Source organism: Dendrobium catenatum, unplaced genomic scaffold (assembly GCF_001605985.2).
Source record: "Dendrobium catenatum unplaced genomic scaffold, ASM160598v2 fragScaff_scaffold_604, whole genome shotgun sequence".
Classification (NCBI taxonomy): Eukaryota; Viridiplantae; Streptophyta; class Magnoliopsida; order Asparagales; family Orchidaceae; genus Dendrobium; species Dendrobium catenatum.
The window spans coordinates 8,687-21,097 of NW_021319066.1; the positions used below are offsets into that span (position 1 = coordinate 8,687).

General features: G+C 36.3%; 1 protein-coding gene across 1 annotated transcript; it reads right to left on the minus strand.

Annotated features, from left to right (window-relative positions):
* Nucleotides 1-10,141: 10,141 nt before the first annotated feature.
* LOC110098846 lies at nucleotides 10,142-10,651 on the minus strand. The gene has a single exon (XM_020825783.2). The coding sequence runs from the start codon at nucleotides 10,649-10,651 to the stop codon at nucleotides 10,142-10,144; it is 510 nt and encodes a 169-aa protein (XP_020681442.1).
* Nucleotides 10,652-12,411: the final 1,760 nt, after the last annotated feature.

Consider the following 12,411-nt stretch of genomic DNA (forward strand, 5'->3'; position numbering starts at 1 on the left):
TTGAATTATCTAGTCATCGGGGCAATATCATCATCATCTTCTCTAAAAGAGTCGCTGTCAGAATCATTAGCCTTTAAGCCTATATTTTTCTCTTTCTTTCTTTCACTTGCATTAAGTTGCCTTTGACTCACTCCGTGCTAGTAGGCAATGGGCAATCTAAGTAAGTTATATATGGAATAAATATTTTGATCTTTAGATTAAGTAATGGTAGTTATTTTTGAATCATAGGAAGATAATAAACAACGAATAATTTTATTAACTTTTTTATAATTTGTAAGATCTCTTCAAAAGGTATGCATGGAAGTAATAATCTATATAAATCTAATATATATTTCAGAAATAGATTAGCTAGGTTTCATGAAGAAAAGTTCAAAATCATGAAAAAGAATGTTTAGCCTAGATTGTTTTACTTCCTTTGTTCCTTCATATGTAATACAGAGTTTATCCTAAATCTCTTTACTAGTTGAAGAAGTAGAAACACACATATAATTCTCAAATTTTAATTCATAGAAAAAATAGTTCACACATTTGATATTCCGTTGGGCAAAATCTCTATCATTAGTAGTCCATTCAAAAAAAATGTATTTTAGTTTTAGTGTTATTTTGATAAACAAAAAGGTGTAGAATAACCATCTTGTACTAGCATCTACATACAATAATCAATTGATTGTTAAAAAGTGGACATGCGAGTTTTAAAAAAATCAAAAGGAATATTTTCAAATAGAAGTGGTCTAATTACTGAGTATCCTTCCATAGTGTTATAATTGTTAAAGTTAGCCAGAAATCTTTTTTCATAAGTTTTCTAAACCTTAATTTATAAATCCCGCTCAAATACCACATAAACTTCATGAAGGTGGTAAAATCCTAAAGAACAAGTCTCAAAGCTAACCAAGAGAGGGGGGGGGGGGGGGGGAGGGGGGGGGGGGGGGGGGGGTGAATTGGTTATTTAAAATTTTATTTAACGAAAAAAGAAAATATTTTTGAAAAAATTTAGAACAAATGATTTAAGAAGAAATAACACTAATTTCTCAATGACAAAACTCAAAGATTTTGATCATAGAAAAAATTATAGAATAATGCATAAATTAAATGTAGAATAGTAAATAAAAAAAACTTAGTCAATTTAAATTAGTTTGGTCAACTTGATCTATGTCCACTCCTCGGAGACCTCCTTTTTAGGTATTGCACTAAAAATAATATCTCTCATTTTACCCCCACAGGAAAGCGGAGAAGTTATTACAAAATCTTTTCACCAACCTGGTGAGACTGAGTACTTTAAATCCTTTTACTCCCTTTTGGAGTATGAAGAGAACCTAGAAATCCTTTTACTCCCTCTTAGAGTAAGCAGAGAACCTTAAAATCCTTTTATTCTCTCTTGGAGTAGGCAGATAATCTTGGAATCATTTTTCACCCTCAAGGTGAAGGCAAAGAATTTAGATCCAATGTTGATGAAGATCTCCCCAGAGCCACCAAGGAACCAGAAAGCAACTTGAAGAAGACAATGGAAACCTTTCTTGGTGCAGCCTTTGTGAATCCCTCACAACTCCCCCTCATAAGGATTTCTCCCTTTCCAAATCTCTCTCTCTCTTTCTTCACTATGCTCTCTCTCAGATCAACTCCATAGCAAAATATTTCTCATTTGAATTTTAAAAATCCTTAAATAGTGGACTTCAAAAAACCCTAACTTTCAAGACATCTGTCTTCTGTTAGTACAGCACGATACACATATTGTATGGTACAATCAGTTCAATTCAGACTCATCCAACAAGAACGTTCAGGAAACCTGTTCAACTTTTATAATACATCATGCAGTAAAATCAAAACATCGTACGATGCGATCTTCATAAATTTTTTATACTCATTTTGAATGATCTTTGGGATAGCCAACTTCGTACACAGGTGAATAAAAATATGGATTTCAGCATTGCGGGCATCGTACGGTACGATCAATCCAAAAATATGGATTTCATTTAGTACAATCTATGGGATAACCAATTTCATACACGTTTAATTGTACAGTATGAATGATATCTTAAAGTACAATCAATCACAATAATTGTCCATAATTTAATTAATTTCCTGATATCATGGGATTAAATATGAAAGAATTTAATTAGGTCGTACAGTATGAACCAAATCGTACTGTATGATCAATATAAAATTAGTATCTTCATAACATTTGGTGGCTAGGGTCTTGACAGTGCAAAATACTTCATACCGTATGAGTTAAAATCGTACAATACAAATTAATTCTTACAGAACAAAACCAAGATCGTACATTACGAATTACTTAAAAATAGACTCTCTCAAAAACATTTTTATGTCTCCCTTGTGTGTGCAAGGTTACTCAGTATGATATTCACCCTATTATCTGATATATGACTTAAGAAAGGATAAATACAAAAGAAAATGAAAACTAATTGTAACCCTAGTCTACCTAATCTTGAGCTGATCATAATTGCAAGTGAATGGTGAACTGATTTCCCAAAATGTTAGTGCATACACACAGAACAAAAATATCACAAAAACTAGAGAAAGCAGTAACAGACACAATAATATTTATTATCATCAAAATCACATTGTTTGAATCTGGTTTGTAACATGTGATGGAGCATGCAAAAAAAGGAAAGTGTATGGGGCAGTTATTTTATGTTGTGTGCAATTCAAGTCGTGTTATATGCACATATTTAATTAAACCATCTATATGTTTGATACATTTAAACATATATGAGATAAACAAATGGAGACATAAGTGGAAGCAAAGTTTTGAGGAGGACGAGCTAATATGATTAAGTGGAGGAATAAATAGAAGAGGAAGTGTAAGGAGGCTTCAGGAAATGGGATATATGTATGTAGAACATGTTCTGGTTTATGTCTTACAAATTATGTTTTATATTTTTCTCTATTCCAATATCATGTATAAGTTCACGTAAGGTTTATGTTATTACTTTTAACAAGTTTGTACTGTTGACGCGTGGCTACTCTAGAAATTAATCGTTATGTTGTAATCAAGTTAATGATATAGCATTTCACAAATGTAACGTCACTTTAAATTAAAAATATATAATTTCTTGTTTATATAATATTAATTTTTTAACTATAAATAATGAGTTTTTTAGCAGGTTGTGTATTGCCTACTAAGCATGAGTAGCTCATTATTTTTATAAACATCATCTTTCAAGAAAAGGTAAGGCCATATATGAGTAAAAAAGAGTTGATAAGGTTAGATTACATATTGTAGTTATGCTTCCGATTATAGTTTTATTCTTTTGACAATCCAATGAGTATGTATATGGGTTTATGTTAGAAATGATGGAAAAACACATTCGAATCATTTACAAAAAAAAAAAGTAATTTATTTAACTGTAAACAATCCAAAATGGTATGGAGATGTGCAAAATGATTAGATAAGGACATGTTGTAAATATAAACACAAAATGGTGAATATACAGCTTAAGAATAAAATTTACAATTTCTTGAAAGTTATAGGTGTGCTCGATAAACCAAATGTCATAACAAGGAACTCATAATGGCCATGATGAGTACAAAAAGTACTTTAAGGAATGTCATTGTTGTTCATATGGATTGGACAAAATCTAGACTTAAAATTTAATTTTAAATAAAATATATCACCAAAAAGTTTATCTACCATCAACATAGAAAACTGATGTAATATGGTGTGCTAATTTAAAGCCTGCTAGTCGATACAAAATCACTAAGCGCCATCTTTTATGTTTATGAATAAAATTGCTGATGAAAAAATAATGTCTCTGATGAATCATATTATAATGAAGCATATGTTGAACAAGATTTTAAAATTTTGATTTTTAAAAATATGGACAGCAATGCTGTTGTATGTTAATAGGTTTATAATTTAGGTGTAAGGATATATGGTGGCCTATCTAATATCTTGGTGAAAGTGTGATTGGCATATCAAAAAGATCTGAAGAAGAAATAAATAAGTTGTGAATGCATGAAGTCAGAATTGGAGAAGTCATAACATCACAAGTAGTATCTAGTATGAATAGATTGGGCACTTCAGAATAAGAAGTTATGGAAGAAAAAAAAAATTAAAATTGCAAAAATGGATGAATGTGTACAGAGGAATTTTAATTTCACATATGACAATGTGAGTATTTTTCCAATCATATTCCATGATAAGAATGCGATGAATTGAAATAATATTTCTCAGTAATTATAGCCACCGGACATCGAGGATGAACTTAGAGCCCTTAATTTTGAGGGCATAATAGTCCATAGAAAACACGATACCCTGCATTGCAATTTGGAGATGCTAGCGTCGACCACAACATAATAGACTCATTATAATTAACCATAACATAGAAGTATTATGAAGGGAAAACATGATGTAAAGTTGGGACAAGAAATTCTTTAATGAAGTTATATGTCAACTTACCAACTATAAGAATTTAGACCTCAAAATTATTAATTTAGCATTGGATGTTGATACGTCCTCAAAACATTATCTTGTTTGTGCACGAATCTCGATGCAAAATCAAGTTGTAGGCTTCCGAAATTAAAATTGGGACCATCTGATCTCCAATTTTAGAAAACGTATAGTCAAACTAAACATCTCGGAAATATGAACCCAATGACACCAAATTTGACTCAATCCAAGCCCAAATGAGTCCTAATCAAGGACCCGAAGCACTGTTGGAGGGTTTGAACCACAATTTGGGTTATCAAACGGTTTCCAAATATGACGTGCTTATAGTCGAATTGAGCGGCTCAACGAGTAGAATCCAATGAGCTCAAGATTGCGGAATTCTGACATTATTAAGATCTTCAAATGACTTATCAACGGTACATGATCAAGGGATTCAATATCGGCCATCCATTCAACCACTCCCAAATTTACCCTTGATTTTTCGCCTATTTACGGTTCATGCCACTCCATAAATTTATAAATATACCCCTCATTTCTCTTGAGAGGAGGACACAAGCTAGAAGAAGAAGAGAACAGAAGGAAGAAGATAAGGAAGAAGCTCATCCTAGACCACCGCCGGAGTTTTGCCGGACTACCACTAGAGATTCGCCGGACCACCACATGAGGCCCTCCCTTTCACCAGACCAGCACTTGAGGCACTCACCTTCGTCGGACCATCACTTAAGGCCCAGAATTCCGCCGGACCACTGCCTGCCATCGTTGCTCTACCGAACCACCACTTGAGGACCTGTGCTACACCAGGCCACCACTTGAGGCTCTGTGATCCACCATGCCACCACCTGAGGCCCGGACTTCCGCCGGACTACCGCATGATGTCGTTGTTCCGCCTAACCACCACTTCAGGCCCTCTACTCCGCCGAACCACCGTCCGACGCCGGAGTTCCACCGAACCACTACTAAAGCGTCTGAGCTCCGTCAAACCACCGCCTATCGTCGTTGCTTCACCAAACCATCACTTGAGGCCCTCTCATCCATCAAACAACAACCTGTTGCCAGAGTTCTTCCGGACCACCACTTAAGGACCTGAGCTCTACCGGACCACCGCCAAACATCGTTGCTCTGCTGGACCACCACTTGAAGCCTTCTCCTCCGCCAAACCACCACCTGACACCAGAGTTCCACCGGACCACCATTTAAGGGCCTGAGCTCCACCGAACCATTGCCTAACGTCATTGCTTCGGCGGACCACCACTTGAAGCCCTCACCTCCGCCGGACCACCGCCTGACGTCGTATCTCCGCCGGACCTTCACTTGATGCCCTCGCCTCTGCTGGACCACCACTTGATGCCCTCACCTCTGCTGCACCATCGCCTGACATCCTTCCACTGTCGAACAACCACTGGAGGCCCTGTGCTCCACCAGGCCACCACCTAAGGCCCAAACTTCTATCGGACGACCGCCTGGCTTTGTTGCTCCGCCGGATCACCACATGAGGCCCAAACATCCGCCAGACCACCACCCGAGGCTCAGACTTCCGCCGGATCATCACCTAAGGCCTGGACTTCCACCGGACCACCATCTGACGCCCGGACTTTTGTCAGACAACCACCAAAGACCCAGACTTCTACTAGACCATCACCTGAGGCTCGAACTTCTGTCAGGACACTACCTAAGACCCAGAGTTCTACCAGAGTACTGCACTACTATAATGATCTTTCTGACCTCGGTCTCTCGCATGTTGCAGTCCTTCCAACCTACATAGCTGAACAATGGTCTTTCTAACCCCGATCTCCTGCCAACCATGGTCTTTCCGACCTCTATCCCATCGACTAGGGTCCTGGCGACCAAACAAACATGTTTATGTAACTCCCTCCCACCATGTAATGTGATCTATATGATGTACGTTTGTGACATCAATCCAAGGCTGTCTCTTAAGGTAGGGTCTCATTGTAATCGACTGCAAATACTAGTGGATTCATTCAAATTGGGCCAGGCCCTGTGGTTTTTTCCATATTCAGAGTTTTCACGTAAAAACTCTGGTGTCTCTTATGAATGCTACACCCACTCTCTTATATTCTTGTATGCTGGATCTTCGTACAGCACTAAGGCATTAAACCATATATTTCTCTACCGCCGTGAATACTCCAGGACGCAACCGATGTAAATAGAACAAGGAGAATGCTCGCCAGCAAAAGCAAGACATATGATTTCAGGAGTTATCTCATCCAAGTGATGGTGATGGGAGATTTTTTTTAAAAGATTTAAAATAACCATCCATGGTATGACCGAGCAACTTGGAATCAACAAATACAACATGTAACTTTGTTTAACCAATATAATTACGGTGACCTATCCCAATTATAATTTTTCACATTGGTCCACCCCTTCAAAACTCGCAATTTCCTTAAATGGAATAGAAGATGTAGTTGGATTAATTATTATGTGCGGATGTCGAATGTTGTCCAGAGACTAACCATAATGCAACACATTACCCCTTGTCCGGTACCACGGCTCGCTACTATTCGGTACCGCGGCTCGGTACCCCTGACGTGACACATTCTGGTTAGTCTTTGAATGTCATTTTGCGTCCCGTCTCTGCACAGAATAATTTCGCACGTAGTAGAGGGATGTGACGGAAGGTGAGGTTGTGAGAGAGCCAGTAATAAAACAGATAATGCTCACTAAAAAAGAAGTCGATGTCTTGCATTTTCAAAAAAAAATTATTTTCAATTAATTTTGTGAGGTTGATGGCTTAACCTAATGAAGATGGATGAAATGCTCAAATTTCAATACGAATATTTGGATTTATGATTTATTTGAAGCAGTATTGTAAAATGATTTTGAAACACCTGCTACAGTTATTGAATAAATGTTTACAACGCTGATAGTAATCAAGAAAGGCCATTGGGGGAGTTAGAGTGGAACAATTATTTGGTTCGGTGAACGTACGCTCCTCTACGTTCGGCCACCAACCTTTTAGCGCCACGTAGCACGAAGAAAAGTCGCCGACCCGACCCGCTGTTTTTTGGGTTCTAGCGCGTGCGTTTTTTTAATTCCTTGACGAGCCGAACAACATCCCATCACCTTTTGGATATATTTTAAATATCTAGCAAATACCGAGTTGTACCTAGTTTTTTCTAGCAATACCGAGCAAATCCGGCCTAGGCAATATCCGAGCAAATCGCTGAGCAAATATCGATGTTTTTTCTAGCATAACGCTGCATGTCAATCCTGAGCAATATCTGTGAGTTGTAACGGAGTCTGTACCGAGTATTTTTCTAAGCAATACCCAGGAAAAGCAAATACCTAAAATAGAGAAATACCTGAGCAAATTCGTAGCAAATATCCAGATAGTGCACAATATACCATGAGTATTACGCACGTTGTAGAGAAAAACTGCGTACAGAACTCGGTATTTGTATAATTTTATGGTGTTCAACAGAGCGTATTTCTATTTTGCATGCAATACAGGCAATATCCGAGAAAATCGGAAATAGCATTCCCGGCGTTCCGTCCGAAAGTACCTCACGTCAGGTCAGAGGACGTATATAATTGTTCGTTAGAGTGAGACCTTAGTGCTAGATGAGAAAATATTACGCATATATAATTGTGTTCGGATGCATGGCGTATTTACGTAATCTTATATTTACTCACAGTAATTGGGTTCTGGTAAATGCTTGGCTATTTACTGTTTATTTTACTGGCGTAATGATTACTTTTGCATACATTAGTGTTTCTAAACGTTTCATGTTTGCGTATTAATTGTGTATACTTATGTGCCACGTAATAATTATTATATGTAGTTAGCTTTTTACACGAGAAAAATTACTGAATATCAAAAATATCGCAACTATAATAAGCAGTAATATTACGCAGTATCCGAAGAGTAAGTCTCGGGTGAATCATGATTACGTACAGAATGAATATTCTCGAGTGCAGGCCAACAAACTCCATCAAACATCAAAGTTGCTCTCTTTATTTTTTCAACTACCTGAATTTGAGCTTTTATATATATATATATATATATATATATATATATATATATATATATTATATATATACTTTTCCTTCCAAAATTAAATATAGAACGCCATATTTACTTCTTATTCTAAAATAGTTAATTTTGTCTCTTGCCAAGCTCCAGAGACAGGATTTACCATTTCAATATTCATTATGCTTTGATGAAACAAACCTAAAGTTGTAGCACTCCTCCAATGTTATAATATTAAATAATAATGTTTAAAATTAAATTATTAGAATAATATTTTATAAACCTCAATATTTCGCTATTAAAAATCATTAATATCTTAGTTTAATTTGCATGTCACCGTTAGGTCACCGGGTCAATCCATGCTTCAATTTTTATTATTTTGATTTTAAAATTATAATCAAATTCGACTAAAGTGATGACTAAGAAAAATTAAATCCATAAATTCTTGACTTGGTACGGAATTTGCATCACTAAAAAAATTTAATGTAAAAAGGAAATTTATGTGTATGTTTTGAATTTTTTAATAAAATTAATTGCCTTAAATATTTAAAGTGAAAAATGATACTCATAAATTTACGAGTAATACACCTAATAAAATATAGAATATAAAATTTAATAATTTTTTTAAAATAAATCTTTATATTTAAAATAATTAAAATGCTAATTTCCCATAAACAACAAATATAAAAGCGAGAAAAGCCATAAAAAATAACTTAAGGTTTTTTCAAGGATAATTTTTTTACAGTTTTCTAAAACTATTTTTTAGTATAAAAATTTATAGTTCAAGAACTTTTTATACTATAAAACTGTTTTAAAAAGTAGTAAAAAAATTATCTCTAAAAGTTCTCGCCATCGAGAATTGGAGTAAAAATAGAAGAAAAAAGAAGTTAAATGGAGATGTGCCATTAAAGGAATGAATGGGAGGTTAAGGAAATAGGGTGATGCATGCGTTGTCAATTTAAGCTTACTGAAATAATATATATATATTATATATAATATATATATATATATATATATATATATATATATATATATATATATATATATATATTATATATATATTTATTTATTTATTCTGAAGTTCTTCGCAACAGATTTGTTTTAATTCCAAATGGACATTTATGTGAAATTTGGATTAAATCTGCATCAGCAAAGAAAATATCATCACATATTACTATACAATCTCTAAACGCGAATTACATTCACCTTACATCAGCGTTGCAAGAATAATTAATCTTAAATAAATAAATCAAGTTTTGATATTTTAATCAAAATTTCTATTGAGTTGGAATCCTTAAAATTATATGAAATCAAAGTTAATCTTATTTCAAAATCTGATCTAATTAATTGAGGCTATTGCTCTATTGCAGGGAAAAAAACTATTTTTCTAAACTCGTTTGATTTGCTTTTAGATGAATAAATATATATTTTACTTATTTAAGTTAGTTTTCTTTTTTCATCTCAATTTTAATCAAATAATGTTTGAAAATCAATCGTGCTCATTTTATCCTGATCTAAAATTTGTCCTCCTATGCATCTACCATGGATATTGGAGAGCAAGCTAGTTTCCTATTCCAGTATCCCAACCCAATCGCAATAAGTCTAATAGAGGCTTAAAATGTAAAAGAAGACTACCAAGAAAGCAAGCTTGAAGCGATATATACAGTAGAAGAACTGATAAAGAAACTACGATGGCCACGAATTGATCAAGCCGGCCGGTTATGGAGTGCTAATTGAGACCATTATGATGCCCGGCCCAAAGGTGAATAATGGCGTTGCAGCTTGATTTTCTCGTAGAACTCCGTGATAAACTTTTCAGCCCTTGAATCAATCTCCTGGTCCTCCTCATCAACCACCTTCTCCAGCGTTGCATCAGACCAAGAAGTCTGTGAATCCCTATCTTCCTCCTCGTCGATGATATGATCGTTAAGATCTTGATCACTCTCCTCCACCTCCATGTACTTCTTTTCTATTGAATCCCAATCTTCGTCGCTTTCGAAGTCGGCGGTTGGTGTGAGGCAGGGGAGAAAGCAGAGGGAAGCGGAGCGGTGGTGAGTCTTTGATTGGTAGGACGGGGTGTCATCGAATGAGAATTCGCGTTCGCTGTAATGCGAGATGTAAGTGTCGCTGTTTAGAGCGCGGGAGTCGTCGAGCGAGCGTGGCTTCAATTCTGCCCCCTTCCTAGTCCTGAGCAGGGGAAGACGGAGGAGACGCCAAGCGCGACCGGCTACTGTAGATGTCTTTTTTCCCATTACAAGCAAGAGAAAATAAAAAACTGTACTGCAGTGGCAATGTTTTCAGCTTGCAGCTTGGTAAGGTTTTAGGTTGGTGTGGGGCTTTTATGCTGTGTTTTCTAAGCTTTGGAGATGACAATAAATGGAAGAATTAGAGAAGGCTATTTGTCGAAATAATGCTATGAGTGACTAAAATATTTTGTGTCAGAATATCTTAATAAAATATATTTTAAGATGAATTTTAATAAAGCTATAAGTCAAAGACTAAAATATGCTGTCAGACAACCACTAGGCCGCCGACCGCCGGCTATCGCCTGAATTTCACCTACCATCATCGAACCACCACCCGACCATGAACCCCCACTGAACTACCACTCATCCTACGACTGTCGTCATACTTCCACTTGTTCCCTGACTGCCATCAGACTTCTACTCGGCCATTACTGAAGCATCGACTAGTTACTGAAAGCCCTTGTCGTCGACTACTGTCCCTCCGATCACCATCGCTAGCTAACTATGATCCTTCTGACCACTATTTGTTGCAACCCATGACCCCGAGTCTGAGATTTTGATGATGCCAAATAATGATTGTTTTGAAACAACTTTTCATTGGATATTATTTTATTTGCTATTGTCCTTGAGTACTAACATTTCAGGAAGATCACAAGTGACTCAGGACGAAAGGAAGACTCAAGAACAGATAGATTAGGAGTATGAGTCAGATATTGTATTTTTCTATTTATTGTATTTTTATTTTCTTGAGTTTGGCCACAAAATACATAAGAGTAAGAGCAACCATGCACAGGGGGAGAGTTTGTTTTTAAATGCAAAATGTAATAGAATTTCTTCTCTGGAGATCGTACTGTACGATTTTAATTTGTACCGTACGATCCGAGCTATGTGGATGATTATATGAATAGATCGTACTGTACGAATCTATTCGTACTGTAAGATATGTTCAGATCCAAAACCCTCGCCGTAGTTTAGTTTAAGTAAGTGATTTTGCGCCGCTTGTACTGTACGAACCTTTTCGTACTATACGATTTATTTTAAATACTTACTTAAATAAACCCGTGATTAGTGCATGTAATCAAGGCCTAATTATATTTTGAACATCGTACTGTACGAACAAGATCGTACCATATAATGAACAGAGAAGAAGTTTGATCGTTCCGGATATCGTCCTGGACGATCTCTTGGTTTTTGTCTCATCGTACTGTACGATAGTAATCGTACCATATGATGAACAAAGATGATATCTGGTCATCCAGACCATCGTCCTGTACGAATAGTATTTTGTGGATCGTATCGTACGATATTATATTGCACAGTACGAATTATTTTTTAACTGTTCGTACATCTTTGTACCAAGACGAGGTTTGTTTATGAAGATCGTACGGTACGATGGGTAATCGTACTGTACAAACAATAACAACTACTTTTGAAATCAGAGGGATTTTGGAGCCGGTTTTATGGGTTAATCTCGTCCTTTTTCAGTAAGATTTACAGAGAGGGAGAACGTGGTTAAAGAGGGATTCCAAGGGAGAGAGCTCTAGAGAAGTTCTTTAGGGTTGAGAGAGGAAGAAGAAGGTAAGCGTTATGAGGGAGAAGAGGTGTGTGGGAGATCACACGGTTGCTCCGAACTTGCTGCATCTTGCTCCTCCTGTGGCCCTAGAAGAATTTGAGGAAGGATCTCCAAGGGAAAGGTTCGTCTACATCCGTGACCTTGAGGTTGTCTGCCTTCTCCAGGAGGGAGAAAAACGAGAAGGTTCTCTGCC